The 26448-nt window shown below is 39.9% G+C and overlaps 1 protein-coding gene across 3 annotated transcripts; it reads left to right on the top strand.

Annotated features, from left to right (window-relative positions):
- The first annotated feature begins 462 nt into the window (after nt 1-462).
- ca2.L (carbonic anhydrase 2 L homeolog) lies at nt 463-25972 on the top strand. 3 transcript variants are annotated; one of them, XM_041565270.1, is made up of 8 exons: nt 463-620; nt 1949-2150; nt 5698-5895; nt 19554-19672; nt 20584-20676; nt 21586-21648; nt 22192-22347; nt 24880-25972. In XM_041565270.1, exons 2-8 carry the CDS (start codon nt 2117-2119, stop codon nt 24997-24999), a joined length of 783 nt encoding a protein of 260 aa, XP_041421204.1. In that variant the 5' UTR covers nt 463-620; nt 1949-2116; the 3' UTR covers nt 25000-25972.
- Nucleotides 25973-26448: the final 476 nt, after the last annotated feature.

Consider the following 26448-nt stretch of genomic DNA (forward strand, 5'->3'; position numbering starts at 1 on the left):
GTTAAGCCATCGTTAGGATCCGATCGTTGGGCCCTAGGGCCCACGATCGGTTCAGCCCGATATTGCCCACCTCAAGGTGGGCATATCGGGGTGAGATCCGCTGGTTTGGCGACATTGCCAAACGAGCAGATCTCTCCGCGTATGGCCACCTAGTTTAGTCGGCATATCCGCTCATTTGTCGACCTTGCCAAACGATCGGATTTTATAGTGTATGTATGGCCACCTTTAGATGGGGCTGAATGGGGCTCGCACGATTTATTGGGCCCTTCACTAGTTTTCTGTTGCATTGTATTCTCTTGTGTGGTCACTAGGGGGCGGCAGATACCTCGGGTTCCCTGTAATCCTATCCTATTAAAAATCCAGATCACACACTCGAGAGTCGGCTCCGTGTCTCGGGCTGCCAAGGTCAATGGATGATTTATTGATACGAGTAACATTCGCTGATATTTCAGGATCCAAAGGAAGGAACGAGAGGTGCGCCGGGTCGCGGCTGGACTGGGGTCATGGAGAAGGAGGCTGCACCTGGCAGGTCTTTCTAACACCTCGGTCTCGATGAAATCGCATGGAATGTGTGAAAGTTCCGCCGCGATCCGACTGTCTCCCGTTGCGCTCGGACCCCGGTGCGTGTGGGCGGGGCACAGGGTGAAGGGCAAAGGGGGCGCAGTGAAGATGCGACTGGTGTGACGTGTGGCAGCTGCAGGGAGAAACCATTGCTGGACTCATGGGGAGGGGGTAGCCCTCGCTCTTGGGGGGTCTGTCTGGACTGCTATATGGGAATAGGGAGAACTGGGCAAAAAGGAAACCCCCAGTTCCTATGGGCTGATGCCAAGTCCTGCTGCTTCTCCTGCACTAATCCTGTTTGTCTCCCGGGTATCCCAGTCAGCTCAGCGCTGTGCCGGTCACTGTTATCCTACAGCCTGGGGTGGGGACACTACTACTGTTTACATTGTACTCAGGGGAGCGGCAATTAACCTTCATGGTGCCATCAAGTACAAGCAGGGCGGCATGATACCAGCTACTTACCCAGAGTCAATGGTAGTGATGCCACAAGTCAATGGTAGTGATGCCACAAGTAACCACCAGTTGGGGGAGCAGAGTCATAACAAATCTACAGACTGGGGGCAACAGTGTTATTAAATAACTTACAGGCAGGGGACAGCAGAGTCACCCCTAAAAATGTACAACCTGGGAAGGAGCACTGGCAAGAAATAATATACATCTGTAGGGCAGCAGTGCTGTCAAGCAATCTCCAGTGAGGGAAGAGCTGTGCCAGTGTTAGTGACAGTGCCACCAAGTAAACTGCTGCCAGATAGAAAAGGGGGCTACCAATTCAAACTCCAAGTTACCTATAGTCAGTGCAGCAGTGCTGCCAAGTAACTTTCATCTTGTCACTGAAGTTTCCTTTCCTTCTGCTCCGCTTTTCTGGGTGCCATCACAGGTGTGTGTATGTAACATATATATATATATATATATATACTGTATATTATCATAGATATTTGTGTCAATGTTTGTATATATTTGTGTGCAGTGCAAGGAGGGCCATGCAATGTTGGGCAAGGGTTGTGCAGCCAGTAGATGTGTGTGTGTGCCTTGCAGCTGGTGTTGACATGTTGTCAGTCTGTGTGTTGTGATGCTTTGTGGTGCCTTTGTTGTGCAATGTGAGTCTGGAGCTGCTGCTGCTGAATTGCCTTGGTGATGATGAGTTTACCTTGGGGTGGGTTTTGCCAGGACAGGCTTGGACTATACCAGCCCGTACTAGAGAATCTGGCCTGTCTTGTTGTGGGTGCTAAGAGACAGCAGCGCTGTATGTTTATTGTGCATATAGTTATGAGTTTTGAGAGATAATGAATGGGAGGAGGGCTGGAGAAGGGGCTGGCACACAATGATAACCCTTTATCTCCCTGTTTGGCCGATAAGGGGGTTAATACTGGTCTCCACCCATAAACAGGATGAGCTCCCAGAGCCAAACCCACCTGCTGTGTTCTGATGGAGATGGAGCTGGTGGGATCCTATAAAAGTGGACGGCAAGAAGCCAGGTGGAGAGCACTTGGACACCCAGAGAAGGGACACTTGTCACAAGGCAGCGAGCTGACAGCACACAACTCTACACAACAGAATGGCACACGCTTGGGGATACGGTCCTGACAACGGTGAGTGATGGGAGCAAGTGGGGCATGTTTAGCAGACTTGGACTGACGGGGACAGGTGATGACCTGATATTCAAAGATGCCAAATCATTAAGGAAAGCTCAGCTCGGAAAGAAACTCCCCCTGATCCCACTGAAGTTGTGTCTCATTAGTCACATCTCTGAGTGGCCCATTCATCAGCCCTGTAACCTTCTTTTATTCATTAGCAGATTGCTGCAGTGGGGATTCCCACTAAGGGGACATGGTATTGTATTGGTATTGTAATTTAGCGCTTTACAGATATCTGTCACTCTAACTTTCTATTTCCAAAGGAATACATCTGTTTCGCACCAAGAATTGCATTATTATCATACGTTTCAAACTTTACTCAAACTATTGCAATGTGTGTATTATGTGTTATTATCAGGTAGATGTGATGCAGTGAGTGTTGTAGCAATACATTGTATTCAATACAGTATACTGAATGGCAGGGATCTCTCTTCTGTCTTCTGCCTGTGTGACCTTGACAGAACAGAAAATATCTGGTAGTTTAATAGGACAGGTATATATCCTATCCTTATTGTGCTTATTAAACCCTCTTCTAGCAATCTATTCAATAATTCAGCCTTAATGATACCTCTTCCTGATAATGTCCTCATTGAAATCCATGCCAGTGTGGGATGGGCACATATAGAAGGATCTGTGAATTAGCAGCGTTTGTACATACTGTTTGCCTGTTTCAGGGAATAATTCAATATTAACTTTGCTAAGAGCTACTGATTAATTTCCCCGAGCTACTGGCTACAAGGGAGCTCTGTTATCTTATTCTGACCTTGTGGAACCTTGACATTCCTTCTGGTTGGCTTATATTATCGGGTCACTGATAGAGAAGAAGAAGAAGGGAATGATACAATGAGTAAAATCCTTGTTAAATATTTATTTGATTTCTATTTTTCTCTGTTGATTGTGAATGGTCTATAAAGTAGCAAAGCTCTTGCATCCCTTGCTGGTGCTCCTTGCACACAAGGAGAATTCTTAGTGCAGAATTAGAGACTAACATGTAACATGAAGGATCATTTAACATATAGAGCATCTATTGTACATCATTTCGTTTTCTCCTAGAAATTCCAGCTCAGCTTTAGAGACATTGAGACAGTTACGGGCAGATTTATCAAGGGTCGAAGTGGATTCGAGTGAATTTTCAAAGTAAAAAAATTCGAAATTCTAAGTAATTTTTTGGATACCTCGACCATTGAATAGGATACTATGACTTCGAATTTACTTTGAATTCGATTCGAAGTAAAATAGTTCAAATATTCGATAATCGAAGTACTGTCTCTTGAGAAAAACTTTGACTTCAATACTTCACCAAATTAAGCCTGCAGAAGTGCTATGTTAGCCTATGGGGACCTACCTTCTAATGCATTTTTCTAAGTCTTCACACATCGAAGTACAATCGTTCGATTCGTTCAATTGTTCGGTTCGAACGATTTAATCGTTCGTTCAATCAAACGATTTTACTTCGATTGTTCGATGGCCAAATTCCGTAAAAAAATCCTCCGCCTTCGATATTCGAAGTTACAGTATTTTAATTTGATGGTCGAATTTTCGAAGTATTTTTTACTTCGAAATTCAACCCTTGATAAATCTGCCCCTTACAGTATATCAGTGTGAAGTGTGAAATTAGAGCTCAGCACAAAAAAACTCACCCACTTTCTATTTATACCTATGTGATTTTTTAGAAGTGTATTAATCAATAGTGGGACGTTAAAGTTCACAATTTGATAAATATGCCCATAGGAAAGTATAGAAAGTGAGTGGGTTTTTCCAAGCTGAGCTCTGATTTCATACTTCCGCTCCTTTGAAGGAAGGGGTATCAAACTAAGAGAAACTTTATCCAACCTTTGGTCCTCCAGCTGATAAATGACAAATGCCTGCATCCCCCACCTGCAAACTATAAATGGGGTCCTGAGTGTTGCTGTTCAGTTACCTCCTTGCTGTTCATATTAAATGTACCCAGCTGAACAGGAAGAGATGTCCTTTATGCTGTTACCCCTTTCTCCCCTATCCTAAAACCTCAGATAATTGTGTTAAAAAGAAAAGGAAATAATAGGAAGTCAAGTTGTATTTTGTTGCTCTGCTTCCTCTTGACTATACACTTTGTAGTGGCACCTCTCCCCAATGCTTGTAGGTTACCAAGTAGAATTTCTTTCCTAAGTGGCTATAGCTCACCTGGCGGGATCTTGCTCATCAGGATTTCGGTTACTTAGTGGAATCCTTCCTGCATTTGTAGGGTACTAGTTGAACCATGATTGCAGCTGTTAGGAAGAAACTCTACCTAGTAACCTACAACAATTGGGGGAGGTACCACCATATAGTCTATAGCCAAGGGGAGTAGAGAAGCCAAATACAACTTTTCTTCCAAAGTGGCTATAGATTACCTGGTGGGATCTTGCTTATCGGGATTTAGGTTACTTAGTGGAACCCCTTGTGCAATTGTAGGGCATCTAGAGGTACTAGGTAGAGTTTCTTTCCACAGTGGCAATAGATTATATAGATAATAGATAATAGGTTACTTAGGGGAAACCCTCCTGTAGTGGAACTGCTCCAGCAGCTGTAGGGTACTTCGTAGTATTGCTGCCCTGAGCTGTAGGGTTCTTAGTGGAACAGCTCCTGCCTGTAGGTTACTTGGTAGTACTGCATCCCCTGGCTGTAGGTCATTTTGTAGCACCACTACCCACTGGCTTAGTTTTAAAAGGGAAACTATATTTTTTTAATATAAGCGCTTCAACATACTGAAATAAGAAACTTTCTAAATACAACAAATTAAAAATTTTGTACTGTTTCTGAAATAATCAAGTTCATCTTCACTATTCCTCTCTCTGGATCTGTTTCCCTTCAATCTCTCTTCATGCAGCAGTTGGGTGTCAGATAGTCATTGACAGTTAGATCCAATATATCTTATAGGGGGGCTCCTTGTGCCTAGAAGATGTATTAGAGCTCACTCTATTAAAATCGCCAGAAATCCTGTCTCTCTACATGCAGAATTTGTGCAAAAGGCAGTTACTTGTTTGTACTGGAATCGGTTATTTGAGTGCTAGGAAAGGAAGTCCCCCCTATAAGATATATTGGAACTGACTGTCAATGACTATAACACCCAACTGCTGCATGAAGAGACAATGAAGAGAAACATGCTGAGAGAGGAATAGTGAAGGTAAACTTGATCCTTTCAGAAATGATTTAGAATATTTAATTGAGTGTCTTTAGAAATTTTCTTATTTCGGTATGCTGAAGCTTATATTAAGTTTTCATTTTCGCGATAGTTCCCCACATTAACCAAAGTGAACAGCTTGCTATGGTCTGTTAAAAAAACACAAAAAATAAGGATTATTTTCCTACTAAATAACTTGTGATTTCCATCCTACAACATATGGTATTAAGTAGAACTTCCTCTTTTACTGTATGTATATTTCATTTACTTCAACAATAGTTTGCATGATATACAGTAGACATATAGTTTGTTTAGTCCACAGAGGGAGGCTTTAATGTTCCATTCTGTATATTTCCATAGGACCAAGCACTTGGCACCATGCCTTCCCTCTGGCAAAAGGAGAATATCAGTCCCCTATTAACATTGTAACTGCCGAAGCCAAGCATGACCACCATCTGAAACCCATAAGCATCAAGTACGACCCATCCACCACCAAAGTCATCCTGAACAATGGACACGCCTTCAACGTGGAGTTCGACGACTCTGAAAACAAATCAGGTGAGATTTCTGGTGAATAGCTGTGTGTAACAGTGAAAGTCAGAGACTCATTTCAAGGTGGCTGTTATCTGTTCTGTGCAGGAGATATGCTATGCACACACTCCCCAGCCTGCTACTGTATTCCGCTCACACTATCAGCGTGACTCACAATGACCCAATAACTTTTCGGTGCTTGTTACAATGCAGATCTCTTCTGATAGAGAACCGACAGTGCTGAACTACACCTTCTAGAAGTGTTATCACCTTAAAATGAATATACGGGTCCTGGGAGTTGTAGTTCTCCATTACGAAATTGATCATGCCTGCAGGAATTCATGGCAAACACATCGTTTTCAATCTATTGATCTTCTGGCAGTTGCAAATCCCATCAGACTTGGCTGTTTGCAACTGCTGAAGGGCACTGGTTAAGTTAGTCATATGTGTATAGTAGAAAGTATCAGCACTTAATGAATACATGTATAATTAGTGACCTTGTATCCCCACCCCCTGCTGTCTGATTACACCGACTTTCAATTAGATACAAGCAGTATGTATATTGATTGCTCTGATTTGGTTGTCCTTTAAATAAGTGTGTGTGTTGGGTGCTGGAGGTCAAGGGACCCTCTTTGCAGGATCTAGGCTAAAAAAAGGGTTGACAGTCATAATTAATTTTATTTCATTTCTAGTCATAGCCATTTGTAATTACATCCAATACTCAGGGTGGGGGGAATAGATGAGGAGATTTCTTTATTCACCTCTGTCTCCCCCTCTCCTGGGAATGTGGTGAAGCTGCAATAGACGTTGCCTTTACTTCTGTTCATTGAGTTAGAGGCTGATGTTGTGTCTTTTTTCCAACCTTGTCAACTGCATGGCTCTATTTGCTGCTACATGTTACAGAGGTACCACATTAGCTGGAAAATGATCTTTTAAAGGGAAAATACAACATTTCATTGTCTGTAAATATTCAGAAAACGCTAAGTTGTATAAAGAGGTGAATATAAGTGAATAGATTCAGCAATCTCACAGCTCTCTGTTAATATGTATGTAGGAATTCTCCCTCATCTCACCTTGATCAATATACCCCTAAAATCATATCTTTTACTTAAAGGAACAGTAACACCAAGTGTTTTAAAGGAATGACAGTATAATGTACTGTTGCCCTGCGCTGGTAAAACTGTGGGTTTACTTCAGAAACTCTACTATAGTTCATATAAACAAGTTGCTGTGTAGCCAATGGGGCAGCTATTCAAGCACGGGGAACTCAGTAGATAACAAATAAGTTCTGAAGAATCCCATTGTATACTACAGAGTAGTATACTCCATTGTGGAGCCTGTGCCTTTTCTCCTTTTTCAGCTTTGAATGGCTGCCCCAGTGGCTACACAGCAGCTTGTTTATTTAAACTATAGTAGTGTTTATAAACCAAACACAGTTGTACCAGTGCAGCTCAATCTGTACATTATATTTTCATTACTTGATTATGCTTTCATTTTTTGGTGTTACTGTTGTTCACCTTTAAAGTATTTTTTAGGATGATTTAGAGAGTGATATTATGAGATAATGTGCAATTGTTTTTCATTTTTTATTATCTGTGGTTTTTGAGGTATTTATTTTCTTTATTCAGCAGCTCTCCAGTTTGCAGTCTGGTTTCTAGGGTCCAAATGACCCAAACAACCATGCATTGATTTAAATTAGAGACAGGAATATGAATAGGAGAGAGTAATAAAAAGTCAGTGACCCCCATATGAAATCTGGAAATAGTCAGAAGAAAAAGGCAAATAATTAAAAAAAACTATAAAAAAATAAATAATGAAGGCCAATTGAAAAGCAGTTCAGAATTAGCCTTTCTATAACATACTAAAAGTTAACTTAAAGGTGAACCACCCCCTTTAAGGTGCATGTTTACCAAAGTGTGATATTAGAGCTCACCACTGTCTGGTGATCAGCAGTGAGCTTTATTTTCTACTTGTCCACCAGAGGTGGTGGACCAGTAAAAGCAAGTGGAATAATTCTTACCAAGCAAAACTGCCAGCAATTGGCTGCTGTAATGTCAGTATAAGGGCAGTGGCATTTGCAGAGATTATAGTAGTTAATTCATAATGTGTGCGGATACTGCTGGTCTTATTGTAATGTTTGGGGATCTTTCCTCTGTTTAACAAGTAATTTCCATATTAATGCACTGTATCCACATCAGAACTAGGCACGCAGGATGGATGTTCCCCTCGTTCCATATTCATCCTTCCCTTTATTCCCCCGTGACTTGCAGAGATAGCGCCGCAGCTTTGACATTTCACTTGCCCATTCAGTACCCAGACTCCCCTGTGGCAGTGTTTTGTTCTACTGGTCCAGCTAAATTGTTGAAATAATGAACAGCATTAATTTTGCACATTCCAGAAAATCACTGGTTATTTTAGTTTATTAATAAAATGAAGTTATCACCCCTGTAAAGTGCTTGTGCCCCTAAATCTCCTGGCCTTGTGTTGGCAGCACAGCAGAGACTAAAGGGAAAATGTTATTTATCCAGTATGCCGTTATAATAACACAGGGAGAACCTTTATTATCCCCGTGCTATTGTACTGAATGGCCCAAGGCATTTCAGCCCTAGCTGGGTGTTGTTATATACAGGTGAATAATCATGAGCTCATACATGTTTTATACTTACTATATATAGTGACGAATTTGGGCGATTCGCTGCCTGCAAATAAATTTGCGAAAGGGGCTCGAAAATTCGCTGCCGAAAGTTCGCCGGCGTCAAAAAAAAATTGTCACTGGCGTCAAAAGCGGGCGTTGGCGTCAAAAAACGGACGCCGGCGTCAAAAACGAGACACCGGCACCGTATCGCGAATTTATTGCAAATTCGCCCATAACTATATACCTTCTCTTTCTGAGCTTGTTTGCTGCGGTTATGTCAATTAACAAGGCATTTCAGTGCAAAATTGAATTCAAGAATGTCCCACACTCAAGCTGATTTAATGTAGGGTGCTGAGAGTTGCAGTTTAACAGCCAGCTGCAGGTTGGACATGCTTGATTTAGGTCAGATATAGGCAATCTATTTTGTGTGTTATGTGTTGTAGAATGTGGGATTCTGGGAGTTGTAGTTTGGAAAGATTGTAGGTTGCTTGTGCCCCTATAAGCAGAGAATGATCTAGGGTTGAATGAGTTAAACCATTGATAAGGGCAGCAACTAGGAGACTAGACTCTGTGAATATACCTCATTGGCTCTTTCAGTTTGGCACCTAATGCATACCTCCCAACTGTCCCGTTTTTAGAGGGACAGCCCCTCTTTTGACAGCTCAACCTGCAGTCCCTCATTTATACTGGAAAGTCCTGTTTTTCTCTGCACTGAACAGCCAGAAATAGAAACAACGTTTCTAACTTAATTGGCTTTTGGCAGAGAGCCCAGAACAGCCACAACAGAAGATAAGATACATTTGTAACAATTCATATGTATCTAGCTAAGCAATCTAGATAAACAAATAAGTAATTGTAACAATATAAGATAACAGGTCCCTTGGGAAAAGTTAGACTCACAGCTTAAAGGGCAATTCACCTTCATTAGAAAAACTGTAATAACTGAAAAAAACACAGAAATATGTTCAAACTTTCATAACCTGGCAAATTTTGTAAAATGAACACGGTAATTAGGGGGTGTGGCCACAAAAATGGGTATAGTCAAAAAAAATTGCCATGCTACGCACAGCAACTTTTTTGTCCCTCTTTTTATTTTTAAAATGTTGGGAGGTATGCCTAATGGCTTAGACACTAAAAATAGATTGTAAGCTCCATATAGCACAGAGGGGTTAAAGTGCAGAACTATAGACGAGACAAAAAATGTAGCTGTCGCTGTGCACCACGATTAACCCCCACTTCACTTTTCTGCTGATCTGCTCCTCTCTGCACAAAATGGGGTTAATTTATTAAAAGGTGCAAAATTTGCTCCAGGTCCACTACTCAGCAGGCAGCATTTACCGGCCTCATGTTTGCAAGCAAACATCTAATTGGTTGCCATGGGGTTATTTGAAGCATAACCTGTTACATATACATGCATATACATACAATCTATATGTAGTTGCTGCAACAGATTGAGTAAAATACTCTGATAGCACCCCGGTCGCTGTTCATTTCCCTGTGTGTAACTTCTGTGATCAATGATCCCTGCAGCCCTTGTAACCAGAGAGCAGCTGACATTGAAGCCTTGAAAGAAGCAGCATAATAAATCAAATCATTCGTGTAGAATAGGTTCATCTTTGAGACAACTTTCCCTTTACGACTCAATGACCCTGTGTTATCCACAAGGAAATGTAATACTGTGTGCTGATCCAGTATGTATGATGACTGTGTGTGGCTGTTGTAAATTCATCTCATGCACTTCCATTAGAGTAGAACTTAAATAGAGTAGTTATAGGGAGTTAGCAGGGAATCCACAGAGGAGCCTGGCTCTTTCTGTATTTGTATTTATAAATCTGCCAAATACGAGTCAGGTCGGCCTCACTAGAATGTTACGGTTGATTTATTGAGTGGACCTGGGCCCAGGAGACCCTTGGGAGACACTGTGTTCACTCCGCTGGCTAATAATCAGAGAACTCTGTACGCTGGGGGGCCCATTTACTTAGCTCGAGTGAAGGAATAGAAGAAAAAAACTTCGAATTGCGAATGTTTTTTTTGGCTACTTCGACCATCGAATGGGCTACTTCGACCTTCGACTACGACTTCGACTTCGAATCAAACGATTCAAACTAAAAATCGTTCGACTATTCGACCATTCGATACTCAAAGTACTGTCTCTTTAAAAAAAAACTTCGACCCCCTACTTCGCCACCTAAAAGCTACCGAAGTCAATGTTAGCCTATGGGGAAGGTCCCCATAGGCTTAGCTATCTTTTTTTGGTTGAACAAAAATCGTTCGATTGATGGATTAATTAACCCTCGATATTCGACCTTAACTAAATTGGCCCCTAAAGGTCTGTGATTCCCTGCTAAGCCCTGAGTTCCTCCAGTGACCAGGATTTTTGGATTAAAGCAATAGTGATTTTACCAGTTTATATGGTAGAAAGAACCCTGCAGATTATAGGCTATTCCTGCTGCTGCTGCTGCAAACACTCCCATCATCCTTAACTAATCCTCACAAACAGGATGCTGGGAGTTATACCATCTTCGGTATAAGTAAGTATAACATTGATACTGTAAGTGTGTCTGCACTTTGGAGGTTGTATTGCACATAATTACATATACAGGTATGGGATCTGTTATCCAGAAACCCATTATCCAGAAAGCTTTGAATTACAGGAAGGTCATCTCCCATAGTATCCAAATAATTCAAATATTTAAAAATTATTTCTTTTTTCTCTGCAATATTAAAACAGTAGCTTGTACTTGATCCCAACTAATATAATTAATCCTTATTGGAAGCAAAACCAGCCTATTGGGTATTTAACGTTTACATGACCTTCTAGCAGACCTACGGTATAAGGATCCAACTTACTAAAAGATCCATTTTTCAGAAATCCTAAGGTCCCAAGCATTCTGGATAACAGGTCCCATACCTGTACACACACATTATTCCTGTGCTGCAGCTATGGTAGAAATAAGAAACAATGTGCATTAAAGGGGTGCTTCACCTTAACGTTTAGTATGTTGTAGAATGGTTAATTCTAAGCAGCCTTCATTATTTCTCCTTTATAGTTTTTGAATAATTTGACTTCTTCTTCTGACTCTTTCCAGCTTTCAAAAGTGGGTCACTGACCCCATCTAAAAACAAATGCTCTGTAAGGCTACAAACGTATCATTATTGCTACTTTTATTACTGATCTTTCTATTCAGGCCTCTCCTATTCATATTCCAGTCTCTTATTCAAATCAATGCATGGTTGGTATGGTAAATTAGACCCTGGAAACTGGAGAGCTGCTGCATAAAAAGCTAAAAACCCAACACCAACAAATAATAAAAGGTGAAATCCAATTGCAAATTTTCTCAGAATATCACTCTTTACATTATACTAAAAGTTAATTCAAAGGTGAACAACCTCTTTAAACCACTCCCTTGCGGATGTAGAGGCCCCAGTGCAACATGGGAAAATCAAAATTATTTTATTTGCAACTAAAGGTCAAATAATATAGGGATCATTTACTAATATACTAATACTCATATAGTTAAAGGGGTTAGAAATAATATGTATTAGCCTCAGAATTAACATGGGGCTTTTCTTTCTCAGGCAGACACTTGTTTCAATATGATAAATATTTCCCGGGCACTTTGATCTCCGAGGCGTCGGATTGTGGGACACATATAGGTCACATTTTAAAGAACTGTGAAATGTTCTTGTCTCTGTTGTGCGTTTGTTCCCATCTCATGAATAATGGAAATCCCATTGGATCCAAAATGCTCAGCTCAGCACTGAGTGTATAGGCTTCTGTCCCTGCACATTGCTATTCCTTGAGGATTCTGGGGTAGGAAAGAGAGCCCTACTTATCTTCTTCACTTGGCAAAAACTTTAGTCTCATTTTGAATATCATTTAAAGTGAAAGTAGAGCATGAAGACATAAGAGGTCATTTATTAGCCATCAAGGAGAGGGTGCAAAGTCCAAAAAAATAGGTGTAAGCAGGGTCGGACTGGGGCCCGGGCCCCCCTCCGCTGCACCTCTGCGCCGCCTCGCTTGTGTGCACGCACTATGCATACGCACTATTTTTTTGCCGCGACCACCTGAAAATGGGAGGTAGTGGCAGAACTGGGATCTGGGTGTAGATCTGGGCTGGCGGGGCCCATGAGAGCCGGGGGCCCACCAGGTTTTTTCACGGTGTCCCTCCAGCCCAGTCTGACCCTGGGTGTAAACCACCATGTTGTTGCATCTTGCACCCTTCTCCATGAGTTCAGTGACTCATTTATATGAGGTGGGTGGGGGAAGGCACTTAGGGGGTCCCTTCTTCCTCTACCCATCACCTTACTTGCACATCATTCATAGACACAAGTTAGGGACCATTGGTGGGTGCAGGCTGCAAAGAGTCCTGGATTTACCAGCAGCCCTACAGCAAGACTTACAGTTGCACTTACCAGCACTGCACTCTGAACCTCATGCTGGATTTTTAATTAAAGTGCACAGCAGAAAGTGCAGCAAAAACCTGGACACAAGTCCTTGGAGAAAATATCAAGCATTCTGTATAACAGATCCCATAATTTTACTGCCATACTTCTTTCTGGCATAGGTTGCAGTAGCAACACCACCCCCTCTTTTATAGGAACAAAGAGTGAATGTGGGGTGTGTTGCACCCTAGGGCCGTGCTGGGCCTGATACGTTGCTGTGCAATCTATAGAACCAGCCCTCACTGATTATAAAGGTGTCTTTATTGAAACAAGTGCTGTTGGATATCTCTGAATGGAACCATTCCTGCCATGAGCTTGGATAACGAGATTGCAAGTGACATGTTTGACATTTATGGGCCCAAGAGAGACAAATATTTGCGTAGGAAATCTTGCATTTATCTTTCATATCCACAGCAACAACAAATATGCTGTTACAATGGAGCAGCAGTGGCTAATGAAGCATAAGGATCTTTGCACGATGAGTCGGCTCATTTACTAACAATGGGCACATTTTCACCTGGTCTGTAACCCATGCCAACCAATCAAATTTCTTTCTTCCATTGTCCTACCTGCTGCTGGCTGTACAAAGGGAATCACTAGTTGGTTGCCATGGGTTACTGCCTAGGTGCAAATTTGCCCAGTGTTGGTAAATAAGCCTTAGCAAGCACAATAAAGCCATTGATTTCCTTGTTTTTGGTAATGTGCCTTGAGAAATAACAGTATGAGTGATGGGTGGTCTATAAATAGGCAGGCTTGCTTTTACTTGAATGCACCAGTGATTTATTTAGCCCACCCAAAGGCTATATACTGTACACACAGGGACCATTTCAAGTTCAGCATCTAATACTGAGCAAAATACCCATGTAAAATCACAGTGGAGATGCACATTGAAAAGCCTATGTATATTACACCAATAACTTATAATTATATCTGTATACATACATAGCATTTGGTCTTTTTGGATTTTTTATTAAATTTTTCTTCAAATATTTCATTATTGTCAGGACAGTTCTCAGGACTAAATGAAACTGACCAGATGCTCTGAGCCTATCACAAGCTCATTTAGTTTACTAAGATAAGCTCCTCCTACATCAGGCTGCCCAATTTACCCTACTACTGAGGTTGCAGGAGGTTTGTAACTGAGCAATTACTGTTGTTTAATTTGCTGACTAAGGTGGAAAGGTTTCTGCCAAGTGTGCAACGGTGTTGCTTTTCATCTTCCCTCCATAATAGATTTTTATCTGAGCCAACCCCAAGTTACAACATAATTATCCTGCCTTGGTGCTATTCAATTATTCTTCTACTTTGTACTTTTATCGAATGAGCTAATTGCCTTTCTATAATGCTGCCCTCCATGTAATGAGTCCATTTTACTGCTGCTTAACATCAAAATGAAATTACCAACATGATCCTCTCTGTTAATAGTCACTTTGCTGCATTTTCATTTAACTCATTCGGTGCTGTTCATATGCCATGTGCTATACAGATAGGCACAGTCAGGTGGGTTTTTTTCACGTGGGTTTAACCCCTAGAACCCAACGTTTAGTTTTTCAAGGGGTATCCTTGTCAGTGGGGCTGGTGACTGAAAAGCATGCTTCAAGTTTGAGCAACAAGCAGGCACCAAATTAGAATACAGGAGCTTGTAGCTTAAATAGTACAAAATTTTAATTTTACATAATGTATAAAAACAAAAAAGCCTTACTTGTTTCATGTCATCAAGAGACACTTAATCATTCATACGCTAATGATTGGAGGTTCATAGATTGGATGTCCCAAATTCCCAATTTTTTAGCCATTTTAAACTAGTTTGGTGGTGCTTTTGCAATTGGGCCAATATTGACCTTAGCATCCAGGAATAAGTACAGGTATGGGATCTGTTATCTGGAATGGAAAGGCCGTCTCCCATAGACTCCATTTTATCAAATGAATCCAAATATTTAAAAAGTATTTCCTTTTTTTTCTGTAATAATAAAACAATACCTTGTACTTGATCCCAACTAAGTTATAATTAATCCTTATTGGAAGAAAAACCAGTCCATTGGGTTTATTTAATGTTTATATGATTTTCTAGTAGACTTTAGGTATAAAGAAACAAATTACAGAAAGAGCCATTATCAGGAAGACCCCAGGTCCCGAGCATTGTGTTTAACAGGTCCCATACCTGCATTGGTATGGACACTTAACTGACAGTTTAGACAGACAGAATCATATTATATACAAACAAAGTTTGCAAGTTAAAACTGTATGATGAAGGTAGACAACTAGTAATGGCCAAATTTATTTGCCTGGCGCAAATTTGCACAGAATATCTGCGTTTCACCGTTATATGATAAATTCACTGGGATTATGTTTCTCCTAGTATCAGACACACAGATGAGTTTATTCAATAATAATTAGTCTATTTCTAAACTCAGCCAATGAATTATGCTAATTATAACTTCTCTTTGGCTGGGATTTCCATTGAGCCACGTAAATAGCAGTTAAATATAAGAATTGACTTTATTTTCATTAAACCCAAGCCCTGTAGAACCTCCATGAGCTCCATTCATTGTTTTCTTTCAGTTCATTGTGCTAATGGAGATCATGGTCCCATAACCCCCAATGCAGGCTGACACAGGGCATGGAGATTGAGTTTGGGAAAGCCTTGCCGTTGTATCTGTGATTGGCATGGGGGTAATGTACATTATATTGCAGAACAAGTAGTGACTTTAGTGGCTTTCTAATAAATACAGAGGCTCTATAAAACATTGAAATTGGCTTTAAACCTTGAACTAAGGCAGCTCAGTGCATTTTATTGCTGTTACTGCTCTTGTAGTGACTAAATGTCAGTTGCTGTATAGGTGCCACCTGCAGCCCGGTCAGTTCTTATTTGTTTAGCTTATGGCATACAGCAGGGCAGTATGGGCTTACGCATTCTGATTATGTTTGTTATGTGAACCTGTGTCTTGTAAATATGATTATTTTGTAGCAGAAGCAATAACCTTTAGAATATACACAGTCTGTGCTGTTCTGGTAGAAACATTCTTGCCGTGTCGGTTTTGCACTCTATCACCCTGTGTATTTCGCATTTTGAGGAACAAAAGTGTCAGGCCTGTACGTGACTGCTCTACCAGCGGAGCTTAGCCAAACAATGAGATGTTATCCTGGGCTACACACACAGCCACTGGATACAAAGAAATTAGTCATCTCACAAACCACAGCCATATATGTCAAGTAGAGTTTATCATGTGTAGAATTATTATTACAATCTCAACGCTGGATTGCCTTGGATAAAATTATAATGTATGTGTGTGAACAGAAATTCAGTTTCTGTGTAGTTACTTTAAGCCTTAGGTTAGTCATATTACCTGCCTGTGGATAGCATGCAACAACAACAGCCATTATAAAGAATAATGCACTGAAATCCATGTCTCAAAAGAGCAAATCTGAGATGGGGCTAGACATATTGTTAGTTTCCCAGCTGCGCCCAATCATGTGACTTGTGCTCTGATAAACTTCAGTCACACTTTACTACTGTACTGCAAGTTGGAGTGATATCACCCACCTACCTCCCCCCCAGCAGTCTAACAACAGAACAATGGGAAGGTAACCAGATAACAGCTCCCTGACACAACAGCTGCCTGGTAGATTTAAGAACAGCACTCATAGTAAAATCCAGGTCCAACTGCGACACATTCAGTTACATTGAGTAGGTGAAACAACAGCCTGCCAGAAAGCAGTTCCATTCTAAAGTGCTGGCTCTTTCTGAAAGCACATGACCAGGCAAAATGACCTGAGATGGAGCATAAACACCAATATTACAACTAAAAATAGACTCGCTGGTTCAGGAATTAAATTTTATATGGTAGAGTGAATTATTTGCAGTGTAAACAGTGTAATTAAGAAAAAAAAAACGACATCATAAAAATTATGACAAAATCCCTTTAAAGAGTCATAGCAGTCAACCTGTTACCACAGCCGGCTAAGAATTCTGGGAGCTGTAGTTCTGAAGCCACTAGGGTCGCAGGTTCAGTTTTATGCTTTACAGGTTCCAAGGACACTTTGTTTTCTGTTTCAAGTTGGTTAGAAACCTTCCAAGCAGGAAACTCCCGCTGTGTGATATTTGCTAGATCCGCCAGCAGGATGGGGAGATAAAACAGTCAGACAGCAGACTGATAGAGACAGGAACCCCTGCTCTGGGTATAAATGAGAAAATGCTGCATTCAATAATAATACACTCTATGGCTCATGCAGTTATTGTAGACTGTGTGTGTGTGTTTCAACAACGGCCTTCTGCCCTGTAAATAGTAGTAATATATATATATATATATACTCTGTCCCTGGCGTCCGCACTCGCTCATCTGGTTAAAGCAATTGCCGGGTGCCGTGTCAATGTTGAGGTAATCAAAATCCAAATGTTGCGACACGCACTCCGATTATTAACAAAGATTTTTATTTATACATCATAAGAAAAGGCATATATATATATATATATATACACACACACACACATATATATATATATATATATATATATATATATATATATATATATATATATATATATATATAATGCTAACAGTGTACTGTATGTCACCTTGACTTTGCTCATCTACAGGTAGCTGCAACAAATCTATGCTAATTACTATAGTGTGCATCCTTTTGTGTTTAAAATGGAAGATGACCCGAGGTATGATGAAGACAGTTTGCAGTTGGTCTTAATTTTGACTCTACCAACATGCCAATAGTTTGCTAGTCAGAATAAAAGATGAATAGGAGAGGGTCTAAATAGAAACATAAGCAATAGAAAAGTAAGAATAACAGAATTATTAAATAATAAAAAATAATGAAACCGAAGCCAACATTTTTTTCGGTTGCTAGGGTCAGACAGCATTTTCAGCTGCATGTCTGGAAATAGGCAGCATGGGTAGGCTAGTAAATCAAAAAGCTTATGAAATAAATAAGGAATGCTAACTGAAAAGTTGCTTAGAATTGATACTTCTATAGGCATCTAAAGATTTCAAGCATTCCATAGTCCTGCCTAAGACAGTTTGCAGTTGGTCTAAATTTTGACTCTACCAATGTGCCAACAGTTTGCTATTCAGAATAAAAGATGAATAGGAGAGGGTCTGAATAGAAACATAAACAATAGAAAAATAAGAATAACAGTGAAACTGAAGCCAAAATTGTTTTGGGTTGCTGGGGTCAGTGACCCTCTAACCAGACAGCATTTTAAGATGCATGGCTGGAAATAGGTTGCATGGGTAGGCTAGTAAATCAAAACCCACATGAAATAAATAAGGAAGGCTAACGGAAAAGTCGCTTAGAATAGATGATTCTATAGGCATCTAAAGATTTCAAATATGTCATAGTCCTGCCTAAGAATGCCTTTGCTAGAGCAGTATTTCATGGACTGTAGGAAGCTGTACATAACCAGCGGATACTAAAATGTTTAATCTCATGTATGAATCTGTAATAGCTGAATGAGTATTGTTATTAGGTCCTGTAAGTCATCTAAAGATAACATGAAGGAATGCTGAGACATAATAGAATAGTTTTGAGCTCTTAGATATCAAGCTCGAAATTTCCTCTGCAGCCACTTACTAATCATGATTCTAGCCATATTCCTAATGGAATCGTTTTCAAATAGTAAATAAACAAACCCACCCAACCACACACACACACATTCACATCAATAGGAGTAGCAAAGCAGGCAAATAAGAAGTACAATATCACCTACAGAGCAGGGCTCTATATTCTCCATATAAATACTACTTAACTGGTGTAGGGAAGGCTGGAATATATGTTTAGAGCAGTGGTCCCCAACCAGTAGCCCGTGAGCAACATGTTGCTCTCCAACCCCTTGGATGTTGCTCCCAGTGGCCTCAAAGCAAGTGCTTATTTTTGGTTGCATAAAAACCAGATGTATTGCCAAACAGAGCCTCCTGTAGGCTGCAAGTCCACATAGGGTTATTAAATAGCCAATCACAGCCCTTATCTGGCACCACAGAGATTTTTTTCTTGCTTGTGTTGCTCCCCAACTCTTTTTACATCTGTCGCTCACGGGTAAAAAAGGCTGGGGATCCCTGGTTTGGAGTAACATACTGTCCTTAGAAGGCCAGAATCAAGAAAATTCTATGAGGATGTAGTTGGTATCTGACATAACATTCTTGGTGTTCTTCATCTGTTGGGCTACTGTCTGGCCTAAATGGAACGTGTCTCCAAAAGCCCAACACTAGATTCAACTGGCGGGAATACTTCACATATTCTGAAGATGTTTATAAATCATGAATCATGAATGGATACATAGCTGCTTGAAGAATTTGTTTGTGCATATGATAGGTATTCCTGCACAAGAAACTCTATTTAGGTTTGTAAGGGGGATAAGATGGCACATTTCATTTTGAGATTAAAAGAGGATCTCTTAAACTTAGATGACACAGCTGAGAGAAAATAACCAGTCTCCTTGCCCTTAATTATATCACACATGGAAGGACATTTCCCCTGCTTGATAGGGACTTTGCTAATGTATTTAAATGGATTAGATTGAACCAGACGTCACAGATAAAGCCTGAATCTCTAACACGTGGTAATTAATTACTCTTCTTCTGTTTTGTTTTTGCAGTCCTTACTGGGGGAGCACTGACTGAACCCTACCGCCTTAAGCAGTTCCACTTCCACTGGGGATCTTGTGATGGTCATGGCTCAGAGCATACAGTCAATGGAGTCAAATATGAAGCAGAGGTAAGGAAATGTAATAATGTGTATAAAATGCCCATCAAAGATAAACAGGAAAACTAGCTGCCAAAGGTGGGAGAAGAGCAAAGGTGGAAAAGCAAGCAAAAGACAATAAAGGATGGAAAATGGAACAAGAGGGGAAAGGTAGAACAGAGGGGACAGTGAGCAATCCCATAATCATTGGAAAAACTCCAGAAAGTAAAAGTGGTTATTTCTTGAAACCAATTCCTAGGTGATGAAGAATACCATAGGGCTGGGGTACCCAACCTATATCACCCCTGAGCCACATTCAGATGTAAGAAAGGTTGAACATAAGCAAGCAAAAAGTCCCTGGGGGTGCCAAATATGACATGTGATTGGCTACTGGAAGCCTCTTTGTGGGCTGGCAGTCTACAGAAGGCTTTTTTGGCAGTAACCCTGTTTTTTTTATGAAACTAAACTTGCCTTTAAAGAAGAACGAAAGGCTTGCAGCACTTAGGGGTTTTCTTCTGTCTTCAAATTTCCCGGGGCAGACGCATGTACAGTTGAATGAAATAGCTGACTTTTTAAAGTTCGGCTTTTTGTTCTACTGCGCATGCACGAAAAAGGAGGAAGACAGAAGAAGATCGTTCCGTGGTACTCATTGGTATAACCCCGGCCGGTGCAGTTTTCTGCTGATAGGAGCACCGGCCCGGGTTTCAGGTAAGTAACTACAATCGCTTGGGGGTGCCCAACATTTGGCACCCCCAAGTGCTGCAACCCTTTCCTTCTCCTTTAACTTAAGAATGTAAAATAAGTGCCTGCTTTGAGGCCACTGGAACATCCAAGGGGTTAGTGAGCAACATGTTGTTCATGGGCCACTGGTTGGGAACCAGGAAAAGGGGGATCTGTACTGTGTGTTTTGTGCTTCTTATATGGGTTTCTACTATTCATTTCAGCTTCATTTGGTTCACTGGAACACAAAATATGGCAGCATGGCAGAAGCCGTAAAACACTGTGATGGACTTGCTGTGGTTGGAGTCTTTTTAAAGGTAAGAAAAAGATTTAATCACAGATTCCTTCTACACTTTGTATGTATACATATAATTTTGTGTTTAATTTTCTTGTAATAAAGAGTACAGCACTAATTGCTCTTTAATATGACATGTGAATAGAACTGTTATCCTACCCATATTTGCATTAAACATGTCAGGGGTGGGTGGCTTAGACCGCAATATTACAGCACCCATTATGTCTTAGAATACACTGTAATATTCCAATGGCCTTTGTAGAGAATTTCTCTGCTTACCTGAACACAATGAGAACACCCATTCCTGCTCTTACTACTTACTACTCTTAATGCTGCTTCATATTTTACCCGTTCAATTCTTAATAAAAGTTCTAAAATTAAAATGCATAAATCACTTAATAAACTCAGAGTAAAGTATCCTTCTTCTACTAAGCAGTACGCATAGAACATAAATTGTTTTCCGACCCCCAGCACTCTGAATAGAAGTGACTCTGGATGTTGAGTCCATTCATGTTGCTGGAATGTAACTCCTAGAATCCTCCAACGTATAGTCTAGAGGCAAATGATGACGGATGTCTTACTACAGCAGCACCTGAGAACCCATATTTCAGAAGCACAGCTGAAGAATCACAGTGGGGGTGCTAGTACATTTACCTTTTGGGGCTAATATAGCAAAGGAAGTGCTCCATTGCACCTGTGTAGGTATAAACAGCAATCGATAATTGGTGTTTGTTGTAGGTAAAATTATAATTAAGCACCTTATTATAATGAACTCTCTTGATTACCGTTCAATCTGATGGATCATGAAGTGTTACACTAACATGGAGCCCTAGTGAAAAATGTATCTTTGCTCTGTGACACAGAATAGTTCTCACACTATAAATAAATGGAAGAATGCTTAAAAGCTTGTTTTCGTTTAAATATTTTATAGGTGGGAGAAGCACATCCAGGCTTGCAGAAAGTGCTTGATACACTAAATCAAATACCAAATAAGGTAACTGCTTTTTTTAATACAGCTGTATATATCTCAAATATATTATACAGCACTTGTTAGTTTTATATTTGGAACTTAAATTTCTGTAAATTTGTTTTTTTATTATACTTTTCCCCCCAAGCAACTTAGCATAATGGCATTTACTCAAAGCTTGCACATAGTTTTATTCTTTTTCATAATCTACTTTAAGCTTTATTTGTCATTCTCCATTTTTTCTCCTTTATGTCTCCAACTCCTTATCTTTTTCTAGTACCATTTTGCTCCCTCCCTGTTTTGTTTTGTCCCCCATTCCTTCTTTTACTTTCTTTACTGCTTTCATTCAAATTCACTGCAAAAGCAAGGATCCGAGTGGGGATTGTTTCATCATGACAGCTGTTTAAATCTTCCACGCAGCTCCTGCATTTGCCATCATGTAACAACACTCTAGGAACCATCTGTACGAGCAGTTGAGGTCTGAACAGGCTGCAGGGAAGGGAATAACAATTAGGTGCTCCATACAAACATGAATTAACAAAACTCATTCCGGCTATTTTCTTTTTTTAGGGAAATGAAGCAGCCTTTAATGATTTTGATCCTTCTGTGCTACTTCCCAAATCACTGGATTTTTGGACCTATAAGGGATCTTTAACTACTCCCCCACTGCTCCAGTGTGTGATGTGGCATGTCCTGAAGGAGCCAATAACTGTGAGCAATCAGCAGGTATGCCTCACTTATATGTTATATATAAATTGTGTGTATTATTATTAGGACAAGCTGAGCTTAAGCAGGGGAGTGAGAGCAGTGTTGCATATATTCACCTTGTTTTATACCAAAGAAATCATTAGTGGGCATGGCTTTATAAGTGCAGATTTATTAAGGATCGGGTTGTGTTTTCCATGAATAATTTTTGGGTTAAAAAAAAAGGAAACATTTTCGAGTTTTTAAAAAAAAACTAGAATTTTTCAAGCTTTATTATACCCCGACCCTGGAAATAGCTTGAATCCAAAAATACACCATCTTAAACCTGTCGAGGTCACATAGGAGTCATAGGACCCTTGAACCATATGAAGATGTTAATAGCCTCCATTATGTTTCAGTTGTTTCGGAAGGTTTTGCCTGAAAACTAGAGAGATTCGAGTTCTTTTTTTCTGATGAAAACTCGATTCACTCGAGTTTCAGGTTGTTAACCCCAAACTCGCTGAATCAAGTTTTTTCCATTTGAGTTTTTTTCTTAAATTAGAAATCATTCGAGTTGTGAGTTATTTCAAGGTATAAAAAACTCTAAAAACCGACCTATGATAAATAACCCCTAAGTGTGTGGTTAAGGATAACAACAGTCACCTTGTGAACGATAGACACATTCTCAAAGTTTGCTCATAGCCTCTTTTGAGGCAGCCATAAAACTAGAGTATGCGTTCCCCCTATACAATTAAAGGTTTGAAGACAAAATGCTATTTTAAGGAAGGCCACGGTACGGCATCCACCAGTTAAAGGGTCCATAGCATGCTATTAGGAAAGACTTTGTGTATGTAGCTGGGTTTTTTGTAAGCTAAAAGAATGTTAACAATGTCTCCTCCTACACAATGACATAAAAATCAAAAACAAAAACCAGTTTCACAAAATACACCTTCAATTTCTACATTGAGCATTATGCTCCTTGGAATTCAGGGATACGGTGGGGTGGTCAAGCTAAGATCATTGCTTGAAATATATCATTGCCTATAGACTTGCCCAGTGACTCAAAAGTGTTAGGAAGAGATGGAATGTCCCTGCCAGTCTAGTCTCCATGTAGACACACCCCATACTCCTGAGTGGGCTATTTATAAATGAAGGGCAGGCGTTCTGTAGGCCAAAAACTAGTATGGATAAGAAGAAAAGCCACCCTGAAAAGCTGGAATTTAAATACAGTCCTCACAAGTTTGCATATTTTAAACCTGGTGCATGTTAGAGATGCAGGTGTTTTGAAATCCACTCCAATGCCATAGTCCAGATTGGAATGTGGGATGAGTCTTTGGGAGATGGTTCTGACAGGGTATATGTCCATATATTCTGAATAAACATTGCTAGACTCATAGCATAGTTGGTTGGCAGACTGTGAGGCTGTTATTACGGTGGAGTAGAGTTCATACATAAGTCTGGACAAAAAAATCTGTTATAAAATCCCTGAAAAGTTGTATCTTAAACCCTTTGAACCAACACTTCCACGTAGTTGATGTATTAGTTACATGACACATGCACCTTTATTTACCAAAGGAGAGTAATAGTAAATGTAAGTCATCTAGTATCTGTGTTCCGTTTGTTTGCCTTATATAAATCAGATTACACTGTTGTATGAATATTTCCATTTTGTTTCCAGCATATTGCCTCATAGATGATTAACTCTTAGCTGTTATGCTTTTTTCTGCTTTTTTTTCTCTACAATAAAGTTGCTGTTTCTGTATGTGTTATCTGTAATGTACACAGGGACATATACTGTACATATATAGTATAGAAGCTTAGGGCGACATTTCTCTGCGTATTCATTATGCTATAGATGTAGGATTCTTAATAGAAAAGTATAGCATGAAATTGAATGCATGGAGAATACACACGGACCCTAATATGTTTTCTATAAAAATGGAACCATGAATTAGGAAAATATTTTTGCTAGTGATAAAAACTCAGCATTTGAGTGTGTGTCTGAAATTCTGTATCCAAGGTGACTTTCATATTTTATTAGAGGAGGCCTCAGTTATCTAATACAGACACTGGGTGCCTCTGGAGCAGATGACTTGCTGGCTATCAGCGTATAGCATGTCACTGAGTATATACAATAGAGTACACTGTGCAGCCAGAGTTAGAGATCATAGGGCCCCTGTCAATGTAGGAGGGTTGAGGCCCATATCTAACAGGGAAAATAACCTGTAACTGTTTTGGTTGGCAGTTCAACAACAACTAGGCTTCATATTGGACTTCCCTTATGTACATACTGTAAATATATAGCAACTGATTTTCAAAAGGGTCCCAGTGATGCTGGAGGTCCCTAAAAATATTTATTACACACTCTAAGGCTACCTTTCAGCACATGCAAGTGGCATGGGGAGGTTACCAAGTGGCATTACAATACAGATGAGAAGGAAAGGGGCTAAAATATTGGTTGAGTCATCTAAGTACCTTGTAATGTTAGGCCAATCCATGCAACTAAATTTAATTTTATGTGTCAATCGCAACTAAGAAGCAAATTTAATTTTTTTCTTTCTTTTTTTTATTCAGCTGACACAGCTGCGCAGCCTTTTCTTTAATGCTGAAGGAGATACCCCTTGTTCCATGGTTGACAACTTCCGCCCAACTCAGCCTCTGAAGGGCCGTCACATTAGAGCTTCATTCCAGTAGGACGAGACTCCTCCAGCTACTTTCAAATGCTCAATTTCCATTCGCTGCCTGCGCATTAGGAGTATCTCTTGTTCCTTAATATTTATCAACGGGTGAAAATAGAGTATGTCACAGTTCACTAGGAAGGAAACCCTCCCCATTTCTATCTTCACTTCACTAGGATTTCTAGGGCATATTTGTCAAAAGGTGAAAATAGAATGAACTTTTACTGTATGATAAATATGTCTCTAAAAAGCCTTTGTAAGTGAATAAGCTGCTGTGAAATTTCCCTTTGGCATGCTCTATTTCCACCCTTTGATAAATATGCCCTCAAGTGAGATGCTGATTAATGAAATGTGAAGGGCGTCTGGACGAAGCAAATATATCCCTATTAGCTTAGCATTTGCCTTTATCCCCTTGCTAAAATAAATGCTGCACTGTTATATTGACAAGATAGGAAACGGTCTCGATCCTAGGGAGGAATTCACCAAAACACACAACGTCAAACGAGGAAAAAAATGGTCGTGTAGTAGCAACCAAAATAGATGTGGTATGATGACAGATTACTACAACATCATTTAACTTTTTAGATTTGACGTGATGTTTTTGCTCTCGTAAAAAAACAGCCATTTATAATTCTGAATGAAGAGCAATATTGTAATGGGAAAGAAACAACCCCGTAAAAGTTCCACTTGCGTGAATTCCCCCCTCGAGTTCCAAGAATCATAGTAGGATTCTCTCTTCAACAACGAAACTTGAATTTAGGTACATACACTGATATGTATTAGAAATGTGAACTGATGCACATTTTACATTTGTTTTATTTAAACACAGCTTTTAACAGAGATATACAAATCTTACATTTATAGAGCTAATATAAAATGTCTTAATATCGGTGCTTCTTTGGCACCTGTCTTAACTTCAATTAGCAGATGACTTATATATGACAATATATATGTATTTTGGATACCTTAATAAAAAAGTTATACTTGCAGTCGCTTTGGAGCTGTTTTATTGATCACAAGTTGCAGGCTAATTCCAAGCTTATATAATGTCATGGTCAATTTTATTTTATTTTGGTATCTATTCTGGTGAAGCTGGTTTGACTTCCCATTTATTTGGGGGGAGGGTGAGCAGCTCTATTACTTTGCCATGTCCTCCCGTCTGCACAGCAAAAGGACAGGTTTTATCATATCATCATAATCACTGTTATTATTATTAATAGAACATATTTATAATGCACCAACATATTCCACAGCTCTATATAATAAATGGGTGTATACATTGAACACAAAGATTTACATACAAACCCAACCAATAACCAATGAAAGAGGTAAGTAGGGCCCTGCCTAAAAGAGCTTACAATCTAAGAGGAGAAGGGGTATGAGATCTACCCCCAGGCAGGTGCAGTAACTCCTACAGACCAATACTATGTTTGCTTTTAAACAGGTGACTGTTAATGCTATATGC

This window comes from Xenopus laevis, chromosome 6L (genome assembly GCF_017654675.1).
Source record: "Xenopus laevis strain J_2021 chromosome 6L, Xenopus_laevis_v10.1, whole genome shotgun sequence".
Lineage (NCBI taxonomy): Eukaryota > Metazoa > Chordata > Amphibia > Anura > Pipidae > Xenopus > Xenopus laevis.